At 35.6% G+C, this 26,621-nt stretch overlaps 1 protein-coding gene across 6 annotated transcripts in view; it reads right to left on the bottom strand.

Moving 5' to 3' along the window:
• The window catches only part of DMD (dystrophin), a 2,476,968-nt gene that overhangs the window by 495,446 nt on the left and 1,954,901 nt on the right, over window positions 1-26,621 (bottom strand). For all 6 annotated transcript variants that reach the window (XM_059910880.1, XM_059910875.1, XM_059910877.1 and 3 more), the window contains one exon: window positions 24,440-24,629. In XM_059910880.1, the coding sequence (XP_059766863.1) occupies window positions 24,440-24,629 (190 nt within the window). The remainder of the gene's footprint in view (window positions 1-24,439; window positions 24,630-26,621) is intronic.

A 26,621-nucleotide genomic window follows, 5' to 3' on the forward strand; every position in this document is an offset into this window, starting at 1 on the left:
TTCTTAATTGAAAATTAACACATCCACACTTGTATTCCTAAATTGAAGAAAATGGCTGTTGTGGTTATCACTATAATGAGATGCTGCATATTTCATATGCTGAATCCCAAAGGAGGAGCCATTCATTCCCGTCTGATCGATGTTTCTAGGCTTCAGTATAACTTGAAAGATTAGGGTAGGAAATTCAGGCATAGTCAGAGGGATCCTGCTTTCTTTTCTAGGGGTTGCAACGTCCACAAGTATTACTCAGCCTTCCATTTGTCTAACTTGCTGAGATTGTCTCCAATAGACTACATAACAGATTAAATTATTGGCATCAGTACTTGCACATCCCTAAGAGCAGTATACATCCACACTCCTGCCATGACCTCATGTAGGTGGAGAGTATTTTCCCATCCCTTGACTTTGGGCTTAGTTACGTGACATGCTTTGCCCAAGACAAGGGCAGAAACCTGAAATACATTGGTTGTACTTCTGTCACTGCCCTGGGAAGCTACCACCTCTTCAGCCTGAGTCCCAGAATAAGATACAGGGGGCAGAACTAACCTGGACCTACAGCTTGCAGGCAAGCACAGTCAAGCTAAACCTAACCAAGATCAGCTTAACCCCACTTAAGTGCACACCCATGAGTAAATAAATGATTTGTTTTGTTGTTCTTAGCCATTGAAATGTTTTGGTTGTTCACTAGGTAGCAAAATTGACTGATACATCCTATAAATTGAGATGTGGTTTATAAGCAATACAACCAGGAAAGTTCTGCTGAATTGACATCCATCAAGTAAAAGAAGAAAAGATCAAATGACTAGAAAGTTATCAAATTCTCATAAGAAAGTTCATATTCACGCCAGGTACCAGGATTAGAGAGCAATAATTGGCTAGAGGCAAGGATTAGAAACAAAAAGCAAAACAGTAGTCAAATTTAACTTTACTAGGTCATATTTCCAGGTTTTCAAGCAGACTGTTGTAGATGGCAGTATCTGAAAGAAGCCTGATGTGATATGCTAATGACTGTGAATTCTATGGTCTTTGGAATACTTCCAAAATGCTAGGCTCAAGTCTAAAACAAAATTGGATTCTCAAATAAACTTTCTTCTACAGAAAGGGAATAAGTCTTCTTGTATCGAAGGGAACAAGGAAGTGATAAGGTACCTTTTGGCATTTCTATTAGTTATGTTTCCAAAGAGTAGTGAAACTCGCTCTTTCCCATTTACAGTTTACAGATTCCTTCTTATGTATGAATATTGCTAATAGGTAGAAGATACATTTCACCTCCAGCCACCACAGCTAATTTGAGAATTTAAGAGAAAAGGTTTTGCAGGTAGACTTCCAATTTCATTTGCCTCTCCAACTGTTTCCTCTGATTCTTATATAGTCTCTGAATTTGAATGACAGCTTCCTAGCAGTAATATGGGAAAGGTATAGGAGACCAAGTGAGGACTCTATGAGATAATTTCTTAACATAAAAATTCTTAAAACACAACTCTTTGTTTTACATTGGAGGCTGATTAGATGGACCTGTTTTATGTTTTGTTTTTGTTTCTTGTGGGAGGTAGTGGATATGTATATTATTTTGATTGTAGTGAAAGTTTCAGGGTGTATATATACGTTAAACTTATCAAATTGTACACTTTAAATATTGTGCAGTCTATTGTATGACAATTTTACCTGAATAAAGGTACTAAAAATATTAAGTTCCTTAAAGGAAATCATGCTAAATATGTACAAAACCTCTACACATGAAAGTCTCATGTGTTGTCTGAAGACATTTAGGTAGATCTAAATAAATGAAGGGATCTACCATAGTCCTAGACTGGACAACTTCCAATATTGCAAAGATGTAGACTGACATGTTTTAAAATAGGTATCTCCAGGGGTTTAATTTTCCCCATCTGGTAAGTTGATTCAATAATTTCTAAGATTTCCTTTTCAGCCCTGTGAGTCTATGGCTTATGGATACTATAGTTCCAAGTTTCAAGAGAAGGACACATATAATTAAAGTTCAAAAGAAACCAAAAGTTTAGCAGCTACCATCATATTTATGAGCAAGTCTGGAGTGAAAGAATTCTCCTTGCCTAGGGAGTCATTTCAATAGGACAGAAGATGTATATTCTATACAGTCTTACAACCAAACTGCTCCTCAGCATATTTTCCCTTTAAGTTCCAAACAGGTATGCAAATTTTAAATATTAAAGATTAAAAAGAAAGTTGTGATGGTTGATTTTTTTTCTCCAAAGTTTAACATTTGAATAGTTCACCAGTCATAGCTTTAAATAACGGTAAACAATACAATTTAAAAAAACAGGGAAAAAGAATGAGTTGAAAAATTGAGGCCCACTGGGCATGATCAAATCTGGTTCCCATCAGCCTCTGGTGGCTGTAGGCAGGGCTAATATGTAGTCATTAATAAAAGTTGCCTTTTAGGGGCTTTCCAAAAGGTTGCTTCTAAGGAAAGGATTTCTGTAAGAAGACTAAAACAGCTTTTTATACTTTCTTAAGTTATTTGGGGTATATAGTGACGCTAAGGTTAGTGAAAATTGTAACGCAGAATGAATACTTTGTTTATATTATATTCAAGACATTTTGTTCAGAAATGAGTAAAAGTACAAATCTGGGCAGCCAAAAACCAAGGAAGTGGTCAGGATGTCCCCCTCAGCCAAGGACAGTAGCCCCTTTTGTGTAGGTTTGGAAAAGTTTAAAGCTGACTAGCAGCTTGCAGGCCTAGAGGAGGGTTGGCTGACCAGACTGATTCTTTCGCTGACCATGTTCTACTAGGCCTATGTCCTTCGGTTAACCATGGTTTTCATAAGAAACACTAAAGTTGTTGTATACTCCATCATTCCCATGACTGAGAGATTTTATTAGCAAGCTCAAATTACCATCTGAACTTAAATACACAGATTGAATTCAAAGAACACGAAGAAATGTGCTGATAACTTAAGAAAAACTATTGCTAGACTTCTAAAATAAATACTAAAAGACGCCTAATTCACATTTTTTTGTAGTTTTTATCATATACCTTTTAGTCTATGCATTTTTATTCTTTTTTTTAACATCTTTATTGGAGTATAATTGCTTTACAATGGTGTGTTAGTTTCTGCTTTATAACAAAGTGAATCAGCTATACATATACATATATCCCCATATCCCCTCCCTCTTGCGTCTCCCTCCCACCCTCCCTATCCCACCCCTCTAGGTGGTCACAAAGCACCGAACTGATCTCCCTGTGCTATGCGGCTGCTTCCAACTAGCTATCTATTTTACATTTGGTAGTGTATATATGTCATTGCCATCTCTCACTTCATCCCAGCTTACCCTTCCCCCTCCCCGTGTCCTCAAGTCCGTTCTCTACGTCTGCGTCTTTATTCCTGTCCTGCCCCTAGGTTCTTCAGAACCATTTTTTTTTTTAGCTTCCATAAATACGCATTAGCATACAGTATTTGTAAGTCGCTTTCTGACTTACTTCACTCTGTATGACAGACTCTAGGTCCATCCACCTCTCTACAAATAACTCAATTTCGTTTCTTTTTATGGCTGAGTAATATTCCATTGTATATATGTGCCACATCTTCTTTATCCATTCATCTGTTGATGGACACTTAGGTTGCTTCCATGTCCTGGCTATTGTAAATAGTGCTGCAATGAACACTGTGGTACCTGACTCTTTTTGAATTATGGTTTTCTCAGGGTATATGCCCAGTAGTAGGATTGCTGGGTCATATGGCTGTTCTATTTTTAGTTTTTTAAGGAACCTCCATACTGTTCTCCATAGTGGCTGTATCAATTTACATTCCCACCAACAGTGCGAGAGGGTTCCCTTTTCTCTACACCCTCTCCAGCATTTACTGTTTGTAGATTTTTTGATGATGGCCATTCTGACTGGTGTGAGGTGATACCTCATTGTAGTTTTGATTTGCATTTCTCTAATGATTAGCGATGTTGAGCATTCTTTCATGTGTTTGTTGGCCATCTGTATATCTTCTTTGGAGAAATGTCTATTTAGGTCTTCTGCCCATTTTTGGATTGGGTCACATTTTTTTTTAGTTTTAAAATTCCTATCTTAATTGATCTTTACAAAAAAATACTTTTTCTAGATAAAAGAGAAAGTACAATAAATTCAATTTTTAAGTTTTTGGACATGGATGGGTGATGTTTTGTGAGGTTAAAAAAACAGAATTGTTTGCTAGGCTGTACCAAGAGCCTAGTACATTAAAATATCTGTATTTCTTCCTTTAAATAAATCATTTTAAAATTTATCTGAATTGAATGCATCATGAGACTTTAAAGTGAGCAAGAAATATGGTAATACCAGGCACAGGTAATTTAGGCACCCTAATATTATTTAGAAAATATTCATATATTATTCTTAGTTAAAACCACCATAGTTAAGAAACAAATCCTTGAAAACAGATTAGATACTTTACTAGTTGAAAGGAGTAGCAAAGAAAGGATGTTGGAGATTTGGTTCTATGAAGAAGAAATTTTAGGAAACAAAGTTTTAAACCCTATGCATTAAACAAAACAAAAATGTTTGTTCCTTAAACCTACTTTTGGTTTAAGGAACATAAAAAATTTTAAATGAAGAACACTGATATAAAAGTAATAATTTTGTAAATGTTATAGGTTGATAAGTTGATCTTACCAATTAAGTTTCTGTCATAGTTTTGGTTAAAAATCAGAAAGAAACATAACATACAATGTACATTGATTATTACTGAGTTTAAGAGGACTTCTATTGTTATAACACTATATATAATGTCATAACACAGTTGCTTTAGCTATAAAAATAAAATAATATGTATACACTATCTGAGATTAAAAGAGCAATGATATATTCCTCTTTATAGGATCACTGAACTAAATCTATAGCTTTAATGCATTTATGCTAAATTTTCTACTGAATGATCCAAGAATTTAGCTTTTTATTTTCCTACCAGACAATAAGTATATAGTGATTGGAAGTATTCTGAAACTTTTCTTTGAAACTAAACTGTATTTTGACTTATTTGTATCAACTGTTTGTTTGAAAGTTGCTCTTAAGGTGGGAAAATGCTTTCTTCCGTTTTAAATCACGATCTCCTAGGACTGTAGTTTTTCTTTTTCATGGGGACAAAAATATTTTTAAGACCTCTGGTATAGAAATCTCTGGAAGAGAGCATTCACAAATGAATTCTGATCAACAGATTGCATACATTTCCCAATCAGCTGTGCAGACCGAGCATTTTCACAGCTCCAGTCACTTTATAAAGATGATACAGAATTAATCAGTCCTACTGCCACTTTTATTATTTATATATTCACAGTATTGACAGATTTCATTTTCTTCCCACTCTCGACTCCTCTTCTACAGGAATAACACTCACGGCACATGGAACAGGGAGCAGCAAGACACATCACCTGACCTTCCTTCTTTAGGGCATTACTCAGCTAATCCTGAGAACTTACAAATAATAATGTGGGATATACAGATCTACATCAAACTTCCTTTCATTTCCTCAAGTGCTTTCTCTAGAAGATGAAGTGCACTTATTCTTTAGACCACAATATAGGTAGGTGAAAAATATAGTAATAACTATGACTGGAGTAATACAGAAGTAGTTATGGCTGCAGCTGTTGTAAATACCGGAATAAAATTCCCCTTGGAACAATGACATCAGGAAGCCTTGCAGAGGACCAATCTCCCAGAATTTTGAGCAATCACACTGGTTGAGACACTACAGAATGTACTGTATCTTCTGGGATTACTAAAAGTTACAACTGTACCTAAACCACCTAGCAACAGTTTATGTCACTAATTCATTTTAGAGATATATTAACAGTAATCTTTTCAAATATGTCTTTGAATTGATTAGACAATCTCTCTTGGAAGTTTCAAATGTAATTCAGCCAAAATGACAGGGAAATTAATGTTATTCTCTTGTGTCATTTCCCGAAATACAGAAAGGTAAAGAAATACCAATTTTAAAAACAGATATGTCTAATAATAAATGAAGTCTGAATATATAAAAAGATTGTTGTCAAGAAAAATCCATTGCCTGGTTGTCTTCAGCTGACATCTATTTTTATATAGACAGCATGACTTAGATTCAGGAACTAAACATGAAGAAATAATGAATAATCCAATTATTCAAAACATGCAAAAAGTATTATTTCAAATATCTCTTTTCATAATAGTCCTGTTTTGAATACCATAGCTTTAAAACATTCAACTAAATAGAGTAATGATTATAATAAGGATGGTAACATAATAAATCCATGTCAATTTTAGAAGTATTTCTAATATTATATAACAAATTGGAAAGAAATTTCACATATAATTATCTCTGTGAAGACACACCACAAGGGTAATTAACACAGCCACGATTCCATATCACCACAAGGGTTAAACCAGATGGTAATGTTCATTATTTTTATCTGTCTCACAAAACCAAATATCACTTACTTTCTCCTGGGAATGTGTGATGTATTAAAATGAAACCTTATTATGCAATACTTTGATGTAAGGAGATTTAAAAAATCCATAATACAGAAATGTGTGTATCCCCTCAAGATTGGCGGTGTTTCCAACCATGACAAATGTTACTTACAAATAAGTTAACAGACGTAAACAATGTATTTATGATCTATAAGTTTAATATAATGACATCACCAGACAAGGGAAGATCTAGTTATTAAAAAAATGTATGTTTATCAGCGAACCATTAAAATTAAATTATAGGCTTTATATTTTTACCACAAAATGGCTGATATTAATTTTCAGTAGGTAGTCAGGAAAAACAAAAGCTTATTTGCTGTCTAAAGTAATGTAGAACAATGCGTTCTGGCTTCAGACAACAATCATTTATTCTCCCGGATGTACTTGGCTAGCACAGCCCTATCGTACACATCTGTCATCCTCTTTCTGAAACCACCAGCCTAGATGGAACACGTTCTGCTTGCACACGGGGTAGAGGCAGAAACAGGAAAATGCAAGCCCTCTTAAGGTCTAAGCTTCAAACCAGCACACTGTCACTTCTGCTCACTTGTTTGCTAAAGCAAATTACAGGGCTAAGCCCTTAAGGCCAGGGGTTGGGAGATACGCTCCATTCATAAGGAGGTGATGTCAAGGCTGTGGTTGCAGAAAGGGAGGAAGAACTAGAGTTAATCATTGAATCTGCTACAACTATATAACAGTTTCTTTAAAGCAGACACCATACTGCAGAACCTGAAATTATGTGCACTTACTTATATCTCTTACTTCTTCCGGGTGTAATTTTTGCCACATGTTTGTCTGTGCTTGATGACTGCTCTGTACTATTATTAATGTCTACTAGATTTAATAAATAAATAACCCTACTCTCTTTTTTTCAGTTTCTTCTATAAAGAATTCAAACATATATTTTATTTGGAGCAATCTTTTAGGAGTGTCCCGTGAGTTAGACAGATTGATGCAATTTCTACGACAGAGAGTGGAACATGCTGTTTGAGTCACAAGTCCTGTCTTCCTTAAGTCTAGAGTTACTTTTTAGAAGAGAATATATTATATAGGAATAACAATACAACACTGCCCTTGAATTTAGATAAATTTTCTTTTTCCAATACCATATAAAAGAAAATATCTCACATCACGAGAATTAGTCACTTTCTGTGAGAAGCCCTACAGCAAAGGGACTTCTCAATCAGTTACACAATGTAGGCAAATTACTCTCTCATCGTGTGTGTGTGTGTGTGTGTGTGTGTGTGTGTGTGTGTGTATTATGTCTCTCCCTTAGAATTCCAACTTTTCTTTTCATCTTATCTTCCGAATTCTTGTTTTTCTGGTGGCGTTCCATTTTCGTAAACAGAAAAGTAAAAGAAGAACGTGTTTGAAAACTTGCTCAGAGAATGAATTTCAATTTGGCTCCTCTATTAGAGGACTAATTTGCTTTCTATGTGCAATTCTGGTGTGATCATTGTTGCATATATTATTGGATTTCAATTCCTATGCCTCTCCCACCTAAACTCATGTTGAGGTCCTCACATGGCAGGTAAATTGTCTAAGTTTTACTGAGTCTAAATTCTGACACAATTTGTCTCAGACTTCTTGGTAAAGCATCAGGAGAACCTTCCACCATATTTCTTTTTCCTTTGTGTTACTAGGACCGAGTAAGCCTCTTTCTCTGTTGCCTTGACAGACTTCACAGAATAGAAAAGCATGTTGTGGTTTGTATTTTTCTCTTGCTTCTTCCCTCTCTCTCTCTTTCCCTCTGTTAAATCAGCTAATTATTTTCTATTTTAATCACATTCATAACACAAAATATTTTATATTCAAAGAAATACAGAGATTCAAGGAACAAAGTTCAAATAAGTAAAACAACAAAAACCTGTTCAGAATAAAATCTTCTTTGCTTGAATTAACCAAGGATGACACTTCCTATTTTTTGAGTGCATATACAAAAGGAAAATAAACACAAAGTTATAGGTGCAAAACTGTTTATTCAAGATAAATGTGATTAGGACCTCACTGATTGGTTGGTAAAATATTGCTGAAGGGGTTATGCCTTTCTAAGGATATTTAGATAATCCACTCAAGCGGATATGTGATAATTAACTGACTATTCTCCTTCACTTTTAATCTTACATTCAGTACCAGACAGAATCTATTTCAGTACTGTAAACACACACACACACACACACACACACACACATACACATACACACACCCAAAGCAAAGCAAAGCAAAATAAAAACTTTTTTCCCTTTGTTAACTTTACTTTTGAGACATTGATTATAACCTAGATCTTGTTTAACAAAATGCCTTTCTATGGAAGAGAGAAAATTCCCTAGATCAAGGCTGAGACATAATTACGAAAAATTCAGCCAATAATACAACTGGTTTAAGGTATACAAATCAACCTGAGAAAAGAAACTTACCTTCTGATACTGTAATTTGGTCATGTTAGGCTAAGTTATAACTTAATGTCATGAGCCATTAAATCATAACATTAAATTAATGATCATGGCTCAGATGGAGGCATGGGCAGTTTTACATAATATGCAAAGGGAAAAAGAAAGAAAATGGTAATGTAAATCTTCCTCAGTACCATCTGGCTTATTTTTTAAACCCATGCCTCTTCAAAACAGTGGGAGGAATAAACAATACCATTCCTGATTGGCTAGGCAAATGAAAAATTCTCCAACACAAGCAGAAAGTCTAATATTTTCTTCATTTATTTTTCTCGCATAAGCACTGAGAATCTGCCTTACAGAATCAAAATCTGTCAAATTTCAAGAGCTGAAATGGCCTTAAGCAAACATCTGGCCCAGTGATTTTCAAATTTGAATGGGTACAAGAAACACCTGGGGGCTCTTTAAATATGCAGATTCCCTGGCCCATCCCTAGAGAGTCCGCTTCTGACAGTGCATTTTTAATAAACTCTCCAAGTAAAGATAGTGTAGATTGTATGTGAACTTGCAGAAATATTTCTTTTGTCTAGCTCCATCATCTTCCAGAAGATAAACCTGGGATTCACAATGCCATTGATTTCCCCAAGATCACCCAAGTCAGTGGTCACGCAAATATCTTGGCTATAAAATAAGATACTCTGGACTCTCTGATACCGTACTACTTCCACAAAGAGTCCCTCAAAAAGTCTGTTAGCTCATATTTTTCTTTTATTGTGACAAAATATTCACAACATAAAATTTACTATTTTAACCATTGTAAAATGTACAGTTCAGTGTCATTAAGTACATTCACATTGTTGTGCAGCCATCACCACTATCTATCTCTAGAAATTTTTCATCTTCTCAAGCCAAAACTCAGGTACCCATTAAACAAGAAGTCCCCTATCCCTTCACCCCCAGCCCCTGGTAACCATTATTTGACTTTCTGTCTCTACGAATTTGACTATTTTAGGTATGTCATATAAGTGGAATTATACATATATAATTTTACATATATATATATAGATAGATAGATAGATAGATAGATAGATATCCTTTTGTGTCTGGCTTATTTCTCTTAGCATAATGTCTTCAAGATTCATCCAGATAGCTCATGTTTTGATTTGCTGAATCCTTTTAATTGCTTGCTCAAGATAATGTTCTGGTCCTTTAAGAAATGAGGTTCTTTCATTTGTCCAACTTTAATGATGGCTGCTAAATGAGAGAAAGAATTCAGAAAGGACAGTCCTGGGTGAGTGAAATAGACAGAGCCTGGAGGCAGGCACAGAAATGTGAAATGCATTTTCTGCGTAGTTGAAAGTCACTTGAAAAGAAACAAACGAAAAACATGAGAGAAAGAGAGAGAGAGAGACAGACAGACAGACAGACAGACACACTAAGAAAAGGACAGGAGAGATGGATTAAACTGAGAAAAATTAAGACGTCCTTGAGGCTACCTTGTGCCCAGATTAGTGAATAGAGCTATGCAAATGAGGTTATTAACAGGTATATTCTAAAAATGAATTGGTACACACTGGTATAGATGAGACCTTGGGGCAAATAGAGAAAGAAAAGCAAATAGGTCAGTAAAATGTAAGCATCTATATTGCTATTTGAGAGATACTTTTTGCACTTAAGATTTATTTGCATTGTCTATACTTACTGCCATAAGTATTTTACAGCTTTTAAGTAAGAAAGGAAGTTATTTGATTTATGTTCTGCTGTAGAAAAAAGCGCCTAAATTTAAAAAAACTCAATATAGTGGTATATCCAATTTTTCACTTGGGGGCAAGGCCAGATAATGCTTCTGAGAAAAGGTATTTTGACCAAGACCTGAAGCCCGAGTAGGAGTTAGCCAGGGAGACAAGAAGAGAAAGGGTATTTGGGGCAAAGAGGACCTCTTCTCTTGACCTGGATAAGGCATACTTGCTGTTCAATATTCAGCTCAGTGTCTTGGACAAGAAGCTTTCCGTGTCAGTGTTATAACATAGCCCCCCCCAAACTTTTTCACATTCTTCCATGGAAGGATGGAGTTTATGTCCTGTCCCCTTGAATCTGGGCTCTGTGACTGCTGGCCCAATAGAATACGGCAGAAGCGAACCGATGCTGGTTTCTCCCCCAGGCCTTAAGAAGCTGGCGCCTCAACTTCTTGTCCCTTGGTATGGTTGCTCTTGGGACCCAGTGATTACACTATGAAAAAGCCCAAACTGCGCTATGGAGAGGACTACACGAAGGAGAACTGACTGCCAGCAGCTATTTGCCAGACCTGTGAGTGAGCTCACTCAGAAGGGGATCTTCCAGCAGCCAGTCTACTTGTTCCAGGTGATATCACCAGGAGCCGAGACGAACAGTTCCCAGTGAACCGTGCCTGAATTGTAGATTCATGTGCAAAACAAGTGACTACTATTATTTTAAGGTGTTAAGTTTGGGTTGGTTTGTTATGTAGCCAAAGTCTACCAGGACACCTCCCCTGATCCTCCCCATAAGGTATGCAGGAGGTGCCTCCTCTTCTGGGAGACCAAAGGACTCTGTATTCACCTGAATTATATCCCTTACCTCCTTGACTAGATCTCCCTGTCTTCCTTCTCCCCAAGTCCCACCACTATCAATTCCTCTTTGGGGCCAAGTAAGGCTCTTATCAGCCTTTGGATCCTCAAACCTCTTCACTGTTCTGTGGCAGATCCCACTTCTCAGTGGCTGTCCTTAAAAGTCACATTTAGAAATACACTCAAAAATATGTTTCTATGCGGGCTTCCCTGGTGGCGCAGTGGTTGAGAATCTGCCTGCAGATGCAGGGGACGCGGGTTCGGGCCCTGGTCTGGGAAGATCCCACATGCCGCGGAGCAACTAGGCCCGTAAGCCACAATTACTGAGCCTGTGCGTCTGGAGACTGTGCTCCACAACAAGAGAGGCCGTGATAGTGAGAGACCCGCGCACCGCGATGAAGAGTGGCCCCCGCTCGCTGCAACTAGAGAAAGCCCTAGCACAGAAATGAAGACCCAACAGAGCCATAAATAAATAAATAAATAAATAAATAAAAATTTTAAAAAAATGTTTCTACTATGTGTATACATTGCATAAATTAAAAAAAATTCTTTTAGGCTATTGATGGGAAATGAATTTAGAGTTGTCTAATCAATCCAAGGGTGGCATCCCGACAGTGACAATTGTTTTCTACTCCAAAACAGAACATGTTAACACTTATCCATAGCAGGTAAAAATGCTATCTACACTCATTTCATTTTTTAAAACTGCAATGTACAACAGTTTTCCAACCATTTGTGAAACTACTGTAAAAACTAAAAATAGAATTTATGGAATAAATCATTGGGAAGAATGCCTGGTCAAGCAGTTCATAAATATCCAGGTCTCATTCTATTTGGGGCCACAGCCTTGAATTGAATCCAATATTGAATTGTTGAATTGAGAGCAAAGGATTGAGGTGAAATGTGGTTGGCTCCTGAGAGCAAATGAAATGCTGCTTTCTGTAGAGAGTAACTTTTTCTATAACTCCCAAGGAATAATATATTGTAAAAGGTGTTGGAGATGAATAGAAATTAGAAAGATTGAAATCTTCAGAGAATTTAAGATTACATTCATACTACTAATAATATTGAATGGTCAACTTGCTAATAGACCTCTCAAGGATAACAATGGATGCAAGAAAAAACAAAAGTAACTTGTTGCTTTCTCACTACTAGGTTACAGACATTCTTCCATCCAGACTAATATGATCTCCAGTAGGGAATGATTTATTTCTCCCACATTCATGAAACTCTCTTTTATAACCAGGTGTAATGGCTTCTTTTACCTCTACGGGGAATGGCTGATTTATGCATAGACCTTTGTTCAATAACCTTTCTTTAAAGACTGATGTCGTTAAAAATGAAAAAAAAGTGAACTTTTTGACATTTTATTTTAATATAATTTAGGAAACCATTTAAACTGCAAATGGATCTCATGTGGAAAGAAAAATCATATGCTGATAACCTAAATTATTTTGAATACTATTAATCTTCGATTAATACCTGAAAGGTTTTCTTATCAGAATTATGAATGGTACAAGAGAGACACTTATGAAGTTCATTTTAAAAATAATCTGTAAATACAAGACTGGAGATTCTTTTATTTGATCTCTCCAATCCACAATTTCAGAATTTTCCAACAGAAAGCGGGGCATTGCCTCTCATCATATAAAGGAATATCTTATTTATTTATTTATTTTGTTGCCTAGAAAGTCTGCCTCAAAGATCCCTAACCCTCAAAAAAACCTCTGAGGTTGGAGGAACGGAGGAGGAGAAAATGATGTGAAATTCTTTGACTTTTTCTGTCGTCAAACTCTTCCTGACCTTTTCTATTCTTGTTTGGAGAAGAAGGCCTGAAATTATATAGATCTTGTCCAGGTTCTGATGGAGATCAAAGGAAGTGAGTGAATAGTCTCATACTTCTGGTTATCTTTACTGCTACTGCCTCACAGGATAAATGTAAAACAATTTTATTAATTTTATTAACATATCTATAAGCCATTGATGTGACTTCCAATGTTGGTCATACCGTTTGAGAAAAATAAACTACTGTTACTGAAGTGTGTTTCAGGGAATCTCAATGTCTGGTGTCTGGTTGAAAGAGAAGGGTGGCAAGTCAACTGATTTCCCCCAAGGAGGTCATTATGAAAGGCAAAATACCTCTTTTTCATTTTCAGTGTAGTATGTTTATTCTCAAGAATGGGAGTATTAAGGTTTGTTTGTATCTGAAGACTTTGAAGAGCTTTTCCAACATGAGTCAATATTGACATTTAAGAACTAAAATCTACTGAAGATTATTAATCTTTTCTTGGTTAGAAAAGACAAAGCTTTAAAAAAAATCAGTTTCAACACTCATGGTAGCCAATATTTCTGGCACGGTTTTATTAATTCATCCATTCCTTATTAAATAGTTTCTCACTCAACCCATATGAGGATTGTGCCCTTAAGCAGTCTATAGTGAAAGAAACAATACAAAAATTTACTTATAAAATTTATATGTTATACACCTGATGACAGTAATGACAATACTAGCTATGTTTACTGGTTGCTTACTACGTATCAAATACCGTTTTATGCACTTCACATATATCAATTCACATCACACTCACAACAGCCTGATGAGGTAGATGTTATCATTTCCCCTGATTTATAGCTGCCTAAACTGAGGGCAATTGAGAAATGTGTCCATGGTCAGTAAGTATCAGAATCATGAGTTAAACCCAGGCAGTCAGGCTTCAAAGCCCACGCTGTTAAATGCTATCCTCTCCAGCCCCTCTAAAACAATACAGAAAGCATTAAGTGTTATTTAAAGGGCAAAGAAATGCCTCTGGGAATTGAGAGGGAGACGAGATGTCTTCTAGCTTGAGGGCTCAGGGAAAAAGGGAGGATTTGAATATGGCTTTCCTTGAAAATTAGGTTGCATCTGCGTAAACTGAGATGAGGAAAAGCATTCCCAAGAAAAGAAACAGGTCATCAAAGACACAAAAGTAAACTGGCTAGCTGTGCGTTTTAGTAGGAGTTAAGGGTGCATGGAGAGGAAAAATAAGAAATAAGATTGGAAATTGAGTTTGAGGGCCAATCCTGGAGGGCCAGGTGAAGGAGTCTGCAGAATATTCTGAAGGCTTTGAGAAGTCATAAAAGGTGTGTGAACAGAGGAGTCGTATATTTTTTCATTCACTTGATGAATATTTATTGGCACCTATCGTGTGCTGGGCACTGTCTTGAGCCACGGGCATATACAAGAGAATAAAGTAGATGAAATCCCTGCTCCCATGGTATTTATAACATAGTTACAATCTTAGCTATGCTTTAGGAAGCTTAATTGAGATGGCAATCTGCGGGTTGGATTGGAGCAATGCAGTGGGCAGGAAGGAGTAGAGGAAGGTAGAGGTAAATAACAGCACGGATTAGAGTGGTGGTAAGTGGAGTGGAGAGAAAGGAATGGGTGCAAAAGATTAGGGACGTAAAATCGATAGACCTTAAAAATGAACTAGAAAGTAAGGCAAGTGAGAAGGTGATGTAGAAATGACTATTTGGTTTGAAATTTCTCTGACGGAAAAGATGGTGGTGTGATGAATGGCAGGACAGGAGATAGACTTGGTATTAAAGATATGGCCTATTTGGGTCGTATTGAGTTTATGATGTTCGTGAGACTTTGAGTAAGAAATGTCCCATTTATGGTAGGAAGTGTGGGATTGATATTGGAAAGAGATAAAAATCTTCAAATCACTGGATTAAAGGAGATGAACAAAAGGCTGTTTCTAGTCTAATGCCTAGCACATAACCGACACTTAGTAACTGCTGGTTGACTACTGAATAAAGAGAATGAGATTAATGAAGACAGAAAAGAGAGCCCAGAATAGGTCATCAGGTAAAGAAAGAAGAATGAGTAGTAACAGAGGTAGGAGAAAACTAGTAGAATATAGCAAGTCAAGAGATGAGAAATTTTCCAGAAGACTGCGGTGGACTACAATAACAAATTATGCATAGATTTCTAGGGCAACAGGACTTGATAAAAGCATCTGCATTTGGAAGTTACGGTGGTTTCATACAGAAGTGTTTCAGTTAAGAGGCAAATGTGGAAACAAGACTGAAAAATGTAAAGGAAAGAAGGATGTTTAGGAAGTAGGAATATTTTCAGTAATCAACAAATTCCTATGAAGTGAATGATGTGAAACTTGCTTTTGGTTATCTTGGGTCTTTGCCTGGAATGCTGATTCAGTTTAGAGTAATGGGTAGGATAGGAGGATTAGTTGAAGGTCAGAAGGTCAAACTTAGGTTCAAATACTGACTCCTCTCTGTATAGTTGTGTGACCTTAAGAGAAGTTACCTAAACATTCAAAGCTTCAGATTTTTCATCTGTAAAAGGGGTAAGATCATGCCAAAAAAAAAAAAAAAGGCGGGGGATTGTTACATCATGCAAGCAAAGCTCTTAGCACACTGCCCAGCACATAGTAATATTTTTTTTAATGTGAGATAGTATTATTATCTAGCCTAATAATTGGATAAATAAATAACTGAATTAAATGGTGATATTAATCCCAGAAAACGAAATATTTCTTTAATAGGCTTTTATTCTGAATTATTTCCCTCCTAATCTGGTATGATAAAACTCAACTTGATTTTCAAAGAAGTATTGATAGTAATAGCTAAATTACTGAAACTCTCTAATTGTACCCTCTTCTACTGAATATGGAAATAATAGTACCAACACCAGAGGTTTTCAGTGAGAATCAAATTAGAGAATTAAAGTAAAAATGCTTTGTCAATTATAAACAAGGAACAATTTAGTTATCATTATTCTCATTAATTAATATAACTTTAATCTATTGATTTTGAAGAGTATGATATTAAGTTTATATCTTTAGTTTGACTTTTGTCTAATGGTAATTCATAACATTAATAAGGATCTTTCACTTGAAGAAAGCTTTTTCAAAGTGCTTTAAATATTTATTACCTTATAAGAGCCTCACAAAAGTTCTGTGGGAAATAAAAGACAATCGTTATTAGGGGCTATCAAAATTGACTTTTCAGTATGCATAGTGTCTTCTTACCTATGTGAGCCTTTCTTTTAGTTTGTATATATAAAATTATAGAATCCAATGACTGAATTACAAAGTTATTCAACTTAGTGCTTCCCTTGTATCATTCCAGATAATAACTAACTTTAGTGGCAATATCCAAAAGAGTAGGTCCTAAAGTTTCGATACACTGAATTAACATGTTTATATATGAAAGAGACCATGGTAAGATGGCTTAGAGTGTTATAACCCTTATAATCAAGTGATTAAACTCATTGTATTATATTGAAATTATTGTTTTCCACCACTGGATAAAAATAAATGGATTCTTATTTTCTATATTTAGTCTTCCCTGCTATAGGAGATAAAACACCAGTCTTGAATATTTTTCCTCATTGACTTTATTTCTACACTTTTAATTATTTTCACTGTTTCTTTTTTGGATTTTCTCTGTGATCTACAGGGATTCCAGGGTCCAAACTTGGAGCATAATAAACTACTGAATATAGTAAGATGACAAGCATGTGGCTCTTGAATCTATTCCTGAGTACTACAACCCATAGCATTGTGACTGTGTATGAACTTTTTACTGTAGAATAAAAGGTAAATAAAAATTTTCCATGTTTATATAAGAGAAGAAATTAATTCCCCTTATTGGAAAGAGTTTTTCAAGATCTTGGATAGATTACCTAAATACTTTTACTTTCTCCACAGTATGAATTTTACACCAAAGCTTTGCTAGTTCTGTGCCTTTTTTCATGGTTAAAACATTTAAGAGAGTCTCTAAAGCTATGTCCTTTGGAATAGCAGAAGATGGCATCATTAAGACTAATCCTATGCTACAGTAAGTAATATTTTAGTGACTTTTAGATATATTTCTGAATGGAGAAATTCAAGTAACAATGACATTGATTTCTGTGTAATATTATGTATTTCTACGGAGTCCATGTCGATGTCCTTCAGTTTTACATCTTTGACCTAGATCTTTCTCCAAATGTTAGATCCACATTCACAACTGCTTCAAGGGAGGTGATATTTTCACCTCTATTATTCATAGACACCTCAAAACCAGCCACATTCTTTTTTTTTTTTTTTTTTTTGGTTATCCATTTATTTTTTTACGTCATTGATTTTTTTTAACATCTTTTTTTTTAACATCTTTATTGCAGTATAATTGCTTTACATTGTTGTGTTAGTTTCTGCTGTATAACAATCAGCTATACTAATTTTTAATTTTTATTTTATGTTGGAATGTAGTTAATTAACAATGTTGTGATAGTTTCAGGTGTACAGCAAAGTGATTTGGTTATACATGTTCATGTGTCTATTATTCTTTTTCAAATTCTTTTCCCATTTAGGTTGTTATATAATATTGATCAGAGTTCCCTGTGCTACATAGTAGGTCCTTGTTGGTTATCCATTTTAAATATAGCAGTGTATACATGTCAATTCCAAACTCCCTAACTATCCCTTCCCTCCACTCTTCCCCCCTGGTAACCATAAGTTCATTCTCTAAGTTGGTGAGTCTGTTTCTGTTTTGTAAATAAGTTCATCTGTATCATTTCATTTTAGATTCTGCATATAAGTGATATTATATGATATTTCTCTTTCTCTGACTTACTTCACTCAGTATGACAGTCTCTAAGTCCATCCATGTTGCTGCAAATGGCATTCTTTCCTTCTTTTTAATGGCTGAGTAATATTCCATTGTATAATTGAAGAATAAAAACCATATGATCATCTCAGTAGACGCAGAAAAAGCTTCTGACAAAACTCAGCACCATTTATGATAAAAACTCTCCAGAAAGTGGGCATGGAGGGAACATACCTCAACATAATAAAGGCCATACACGATGAACCTACAGTTAACATCATACTCAATGGTGAAAAGCTGAAAGCATTTCCTTTAAGATCAGGAACAAGACAAGGATGTCCACTCTTGCCACTTTTATTCAACATAGTTTTGGAAGTCCTAGCCATGGCAATCAGAGAAGAAAAAGAAATAACGGGAATCCAAATTGAAAAAGAAGTTAAACTGTCACTGTTTGCAGATGACACGATACTATACATAGAAAATCCTAAAGCTACTACCAGAAAACTACTAGAGCTCATCAATGAATCTGGTAAAGCTGCAGGTTACAAAATTAATACACAGAAACCTGTTGCATTTTCTATACACTAACAACGAAAGATCAGAAAGAGAAATTAAGGAAACAATCCCATTTACCACTGCATCAAAAAGAATAAAATACCTAGGAATAAACCTATCTAAGGAGACAGAAGACCTGTACTCTGAAAACTCTAAGATGCTGATGAAAGAAATCGAAGATGACACAAACAGACGGAAAGACACACCATGTTCTTGGATTGGAAAAATCAATATTGTCAAAATGACTATACTACCCAAGGCAATCTACAGATTGAATGCAATCCCTATTAAATTACCAATGGCATTTTTCACAGAACTAAAACAAAAAAATCTTAAAATTTGTATGGAGACACAAAAGACCCTGGATAGCCAAAGCAATCTTGAGAAAGAAAAACCAGCCGCATTCTTGACTTCTCTTCCCATAACTATTTTTCCTCTTTAATTCTGCAACTCTGTAAGGCACCCAGTCATGCCAAATGATAAGCAGTCAGTGACTCCTCACTGTACCTCACATTCCCCCCTCACCTCTTCCTCCCATAATCTACATCACAATATTACTTTTTCCCTCCAAATAGCTCACACATCTGTTTCCTTTGTTCAACCTCAACACCTTAATGATCATTTCTTGCTTGGAATATTACAGAAATAACTTTCTAACTTTTGTTCCTGGACAGGTCTCATATCCTTCCAATTCATTCTCCTCACAGCTACCAGAGTGATCTTTCAAAAACATAAGTTAGATTATTCCATTTCCTTGCTTAAAAACATGCTGTGACTTCCCATAGACTACAGATAAAGTCCAAACTCTTAAAGATAGGCAGACAGAGGGAGGGAAAGACAGCTAACACATACTGAACACTTTGAGTGCAACACTCTGCCCCTCTGGTGGGCATTCTACATGTATTCTATCATTTATTCCTCACAAAATCCTGTAAAGTATTATTTTCATTGTACAGAAGAATATAACTGAGACTTAGAGGTTAGGCAACAAGTGGTAAAATAAGTGGTCTTTCTGCTTACAAGGCTCATACTCTATCTACTATACCATGCTACCTTTCTACATAATTTAGCCCCAGCTGATCTTTCCAAACTCATTTCTTATAATAATCATACCCCACCCATAGAGGAGTACCTTTCGATTCCCGAACTACCCAACTGTCCAGGACTTTCAACATGCTGTTTCCTTCCCTTTTTAACTCTGTGTATCTAGCCAACTCCTAACACATTCTTATAACTTTCTCTGAACAGAGGTTCTCAACCTTGGCTGGACATGAGAAGCATGGACAGGACATGCTGTGATCAATCCAGTTTGAATCTCTGGGGGTAGAACCCAGAGATCAGCATTTAAAAAATCTCCTCCAATGTATAAGCAAGACTGAAAAACAGCGTTCTATGTGAGTTTCCTGGCCTCTCTGGCAAGCTTACCTTAATCACCTTCTGTTTTTACTAGATCCTGTCTAGCCCTCTACTGTAACACCCATCACACTACTATACAAATTTGTCTTAGCATAACTATCTTCACCTCTGGAATATAAGCATCCCAAGGGCAGAAATCATACTCTAAGGCAGAGGCTTTTGAACGTATGCTACACACTGATCCAGTATGTACACACACACACACACACACACACACACACACACATATGCAAATAGTTGAAACTAAAGCTTCAGAAAATAATACCGACTCTTATTTAAGAGTGATGGACTCTTGTTATTTTCTATTCTATTAATTTTATTCCTTTCTGTTTAAAAAAATGTGGATTGATCCTCATTAAACTGATTACATAACCTAGTACTTTGAACTATGTTTGAAAAACATCTCTCTAATCATGTTCGTAATGCTAGTCCTAACACCACACTAGGCATCCAACAGGTATTTAATAAAGATTTGATGAATCAATCAAAGTTCTTAGGGAACATATATATATATATATATATATATATATATATATATATATATATATATATGTTTTGTATATCAAAAATGGCAGGCAGACATCACTAGGCAAAAGAAAAACATCAAGGTAAACTTTCATAATCTTTAGACACCAAAGGAGAAAGATTAAAAAATACATACAAGACTCAATTCAAATTATAGCAACAAAAAGGAATACACAGAGGGTTTTCTTTTCTTAGAATCAGGGCTCTTCAGATTACCTCTCTCTTTTCAGATGCACCAAGAAATTTGACAATCCAATTTATTCAGGATACTAATTTTGCTACTGAGGTTGCATTCTTCCTTCTTCCTTTGGAATGAATCAGTGGGCCAAGATATATTGTGAGCAACACTGAAGAAGCTAAATTCCCCAATTTCAATAACATATTAGAAATTTAAGGTAGCTTAATCAATTTCCAGGTGTACTCTGATGTACAATTCAAAATTTATCAACCTTGTCTCTCTGGAAGTGTTTTGTTTAATAGAAGAGCATTTCTATAATGGGTGGGGGACGGTGGGAGGAGACATAGGTAAAACAAATGAAATGAGAGGAGGGAGTGAGTTGAGAGATATGGCCTGTGACGTGACCCAGATCACAGATGAGGGAATCTCAAATAGTAATTGCTCCATAGTCTCTCTTGCTGAGAAAAAGACCCTAATTATGCCACCTTTATGACCATCTCTCCCCAGCACATACCCAACCCCACACACCTTCTTTACAAGCTGTTATTACAATTATCTCTTGGGGGTGCTTAGCGAACCAGTTAAGATTGGTGAAATTCTTGTGAAACATTAGTAAACATGCAGAGTCTGCATGTTTAACTAACTATTTTCAGTTAGTTACCCACGGTTTTATGTTAGAACTTAGAACTGCGACCATCTTTATCAGTTCTCTGAGGCCTAAAGCAGGAAATGTTTTGGACACAGGAAGAATCTGATTCAATTATGAATATAGTTCTTCATTTTAAGAATAAATTTTCAAACTGTCACCTCTTAGGGCTCTATTACGGTACTCTATAAAAATATATTGGCTTTAAGATTCCAGTTATACTGTCAGAAATAACAATACTTATAAGAAAAAAATCTCCTCATCCTAAAGCACAAGGACAAATATAATGATCTTGCTTTTAGTAAGGAAAATAAATAACATTTTTTTTCTAATATAAGGAAGAAACTTTAGTGGCTTTCAGAGTGGAATTAATCAGGTTAATTCCATTCAGGAAGCATATACTTCATAATACACGTATGCTTATCAAACCCAGGAATTGTAATTATTGCTGGGAGAAGTAAACATCCTATGAAGTGGATGATAAGCAGTGATATTCAGGAGTCTCCATATATAGAAAAACCGACTGACAGTCACAGAGAAAAACCCATTTTCTGACCCCCTGTCTCCATTCAGCAGCATTTGTATAAAGTAAAACATCACTGCTTTTGGGTGGACAGATATACTGAAATCTGTTGGGAGAGCCGCTGCTCTGGCTAGGCATTTGGAGTTTCCTTTTTTAATATGTAAGAACTATTCTTGCTATACAGCATGAATCAAACAATGAATATAATGCTACCAGCTTCTGCAAACGAAGTGAAAGGCATACAGTTACACTTTATTCCCTCACACATATTACAGAACATTCCTTTTGTTCAAAATTTTAAAAAAGTCATCTTTGGAGGGAAAAAAAGCAAACACTTCGATTTAGCTGAAATACTGAAACTGCATGTAATCTCTGAAGGTATGTGGTTTTATTTACTTTCAAGCTTAGCATTTCTATTTGTTGCTTTTAAACCCCAGTATCTTGATTCAATTCTATCAGTTGAAATGTGCCATTAACAATAATCAATAGTTTCAGTAGTTTAGAGTTTTTACCATGACATCTTCTAATCTTTCATCAAAAGACCATCATTCAGCCATCTAACTGAAAATCAGAGCTGGCTATAAATGTCATTCCTATCCATAAAATGTAGTTTCAACCTCAGGCAACTGGAATTTATAGAAGACACAATATTAACTGAGAGGGAATGAGAAATTGTCTCTTTTAAAATAACATTGGAATCTTAGTTAGTCCTACTACAGTTAAGGGGAAAATGATATGTCTAAGGTTTTCAGAAACTCTAAGGGAGTTTTATATGGCTTTTAAGAGTAAATACATTTTTATGAGTAATATAGAATAAGCTAAGAAAGTTTCCTCGGCATAATTTCCAACTATTTTTGAAAGAGATCAGAAATCTAAACACAAAATGTACTTTATTCTCCATTCTTCCATAGTAAACATAGTTAGGAAACACTGCAGTTTTTTTCTTTAATGATTCAGAATCTTGCAGTTTCTCATGATGAGAAGTTTATATATGAATTTTCATTGTATAAGTACTATAGATATAAATATAAAAAGTATAGGAGATAGATGGATGTATCCTTGTTTTGCCCTCAACAAGACATCCATCAATTTAAGAAATATTTTATTAAGTCCCTATTATAAAATTGAGTCACTGGATTTATTTTTAAAAGGAATCTGCTTAAAAAATCCACTTAAAGTTTTACTCTTTATTTACCATAGCTGAGGGGAGTATGAGAATCCACATATTTAAAATTCTAGGGTGGCTCTATGGGCATGGACAAGGAGAAATAAAATTTTACTTATGAAATATCATAAATCAAATATGTTACAGCAGCACATTTTCTAACTGTTTATCTAAGAGTGACCAAAAAATGCACTTTACACTGCATTTACATTCACAAGCCGTGGGAGATATCCGGGAAGATAAAGTCAGGTATTGTTCTAAACAAACTACCTCCAAATGATCAAACTAACTCAACACACATTGTGGGGGAGCAAGTGGGGTCCGAGGATAATGATAAAGCAAGAATGAGGAATCCAAGAAGCTCTAAATTGCCACTGTCATCTACTCTACATACAAGAGCATCCAAGTAGATCAAATGTCCTATCGAAACAGAAGAAAAGAAGGAGAACAACAAGGAGGGGAGGAGATGAAACTTTGCTTAATATGATTTGATTTTGGAATTATTTTTCAACCTAGGATATACTATCCCTTTTTTCATCACAATTTTAAAACATTAAAAAACTGAAGTTAGTCCTAAGAATGGATCATATTATTCTAACACTCCAAATTTTCTTCGCGGTACTAGTAAAGTTCTTATATCGAGTCAGAAAACTCAACTATACATAACAAAACTCCATTGTAGGTCAGGAAAATTATGTCAGGTCCGGAAAGTAGGCATCAGGAGCCTTCCTGAACTACAGAATAAGATTCTCACCAAGACCTCATGTAAACAAAACTACCTGAAACTTCTGTTTTCACTGTTTATGCCTATGAAATTTTATAGCAATAATTCTTTTTTCTAGGAAAAAACAATTGTCGAAAATTGTGTGATCATTAACTATGACAAATTTAGCCATCTCATTTTTATTTTCACAGATCATGTTAGGAAGAAAGCTACAAAATGCCAGATTAACATTTCAAAACTTACTAGAAAGTAATGAAGGGAAACTGATTCAGTTAGCAATGCTAAATAAAACAGACAATTCATACAGATGCTTTCCATGTAAAATATTAAATAAACACTCAAAAATGGCAACTTTTTCTAATTTAATAAGCCAATCCCTAATTTATTTCTCTGAGCAAAGTTTCTTCTTATCAAAGCTCTAGCTTTATGGGCAAGTTTTTCCTGGTCAAAAACACACACTATTTAGAAGACTGGGGTATTAAATGAAATAATAAATGATTTTTCCTTTTTCCTCTGTCTCTCTTCTTCTAGCCCAAACGCTTAAATACATAAGGCCATGTAAAACAACTATTTTATTTCATCCACAGCGTATCAATTACAAGGACAAATGCTGAGAATTCTTCAACTGGATTCACAAGAGGGATAAAGTAGAAATGCTTGACTTACTTGCCATTGTTTCATCAGCTCTCTTACTCCCTTGGAGTCTTCTAGGAGCCTTTCCTTATGGGTGGCATCCTGCAGGACGTTGGCAGTTGTTTCGGCTTCCGTAAGCCAGGCAAGAAACTTCTCCAGGTCCAGGGGGAACTGTTGCAGTAATCGATGAGTTTCTTCCAAAGCAGTCTCTCGCTCACTCACTCTGCAAAAGAACAAATGTCCAGATGCAATTCTCTTCAAACATCAGAAAGGTGCACCCAGTGAATCCCACAAAAAGAGCAAAGTCCAAGGGATTAAATTGTAATATACGAACAAAGGGGTGAGTTGTTGCTAAAACTCCTCTTCAAAGCATCAACCACTATAAGAGCGTGTGTGTGTGTGTGTGTGTGTGTATTTGGACTTTTAGACTTTTGAAGGTTCGTATATGAATTTTCCAAAAAAAATTTTTTTTAAGCTTTTTAGTTTCTGCTGGTCAATTTTGAAAGCTTATTTTAATATGCTGCAAAAGTTTAAGCTAATCTTTACAGGTAAAACCCTAAAATCTATACCATGCTTATCTTTGATGTCACCTGAGGCAGGAAATCATGATTAGATAGGCCAGGAGAAATGCAAACCTAGAACAGAAAGTTGAACACTGGAGGAAGAAAGAGAAGGGGACTGGAGAACAAAAGAGAACAAAAAGACTAAGAAGTAGGAAAACCATGTATTTCATAGAAACTATTGTACAAAATGTAATTTTGCATAACACTATCATGTTCTAATTGTGTTAGCTTTAATTTTCATTACCTGATGGTCATACAACTGAGAATATTTTTCCAAAAGAAAAATTTTATGTGTAATGGAAAAAGTGGAGCCTAAAATCCAGACAGATCTGGGTTCAAATCCCAATATCCTCTACCAAGTGTGTGATATGGCAAGTTACTTAACCTCTCTGATTTCTCATCTGCAATACATATTGCTGTGATGAGAGTGAAAATACAACAATGTGTGTAAAGCTGAGTGCCTCACACATTATGTAGTCACATATTATAGTTGCTCAAAAATGTTAGTTCCCTCTGCCCACATCCCATTCTCATGTCTCTAATCTTTTAGACGGAATGAACCAAATTCCCTAATGACACAAAAGTCTAAAAAAAAGTTATTCATATTTTCTGACAATATATATAATGCATGTATTGTGGATACACACACATATGCCCTCAGCAAACATCTACGTAATAATAGCTTGGGAAGGAAAATTGCCTGAGGCAGTAACAGTCCCATCTGAAAAAGATTCAGGTAAATTTTGTCTGCAGTGAGGAAATTAGTACTCTATTTACATGCCATATTTGCCTTCTATTATTACACAAACACTCTCTGGGATTAAACATAAGCTAAAAATGGATTTAAAAAAAAAACTGAACACTTGAATATGATACACACTGCTTGTTAAGATGTGATTGTCAATAATTATGCAAAACTGCAATTTATTTCAGCAGCAACTTTATCATGGGATGTGCAAACCAGGCAATAAACAAGTCCTGCCAAGCCAGCGGCGGCAAAGCCCCCGGAAGAGCTGTTTATTCATCACGGGTGAGGTGTTTGCTGAGCACACAGTCCTCCACAGTGTAGTTTCGATGCTCATCCTGGATAAAAGTCTTCTGTCTGCATTAACTGGCAGAGGGTAGAATAGGTTTATGAGGATGCAGCTATTAGAAAAAAGGAAGCATTGCACTAAGCTATTTATCAACTCCTAAATAAACTTGAATACTGCACAGCTGAAAGGTAGCTTGGTGTTCTGGTTGGGCAAACCAGTTAAACCTCGTGGAGTTCAAGGGCTGACCTGAACTGCTGGCTCCCTGCTTATTTAGTTTCCAGGCAAATTATCAACACAGGGAGAAATATCAAAATATCGTTATTTGCTTATTTATTTATCTTTTTATTTAAGATGATTTAAAAATTCAGAACCATTGCAACAACACTGAGAATCTTACTGTTATAATCTGTCATGAAACGTACAAATGTACAGGTTGAAGCATGTGTAATTGCTAACGTTTGACCATTTCTGACCTACAAAAGGGGCAATTTCATCCGGTTCAGCCTAATATTTTAGGTTGGCTCGTGCACTGGAAATCACTAAGATTTACTCCACCACCAGCTCCAAATCTGGCATAGAAATAAGCTGTCACATTGCAGAAGACAAATGCAGGGTTAG

Source organism: Balaenoptera ricei, chromosome X, assembly GCF_028023285.1.
Source record: "Balaenoptera ricei isolate mBalRic1 chromosome X, mBalRic1.hap2, whole genome shotgun sequence".
Lineage (NCBI taxonomy): Eukaryota > Metazoa > Chordata > Mammalia > Artiodactyla > Balaenopteridae > Balaenoptera > Balaenoptera ricei.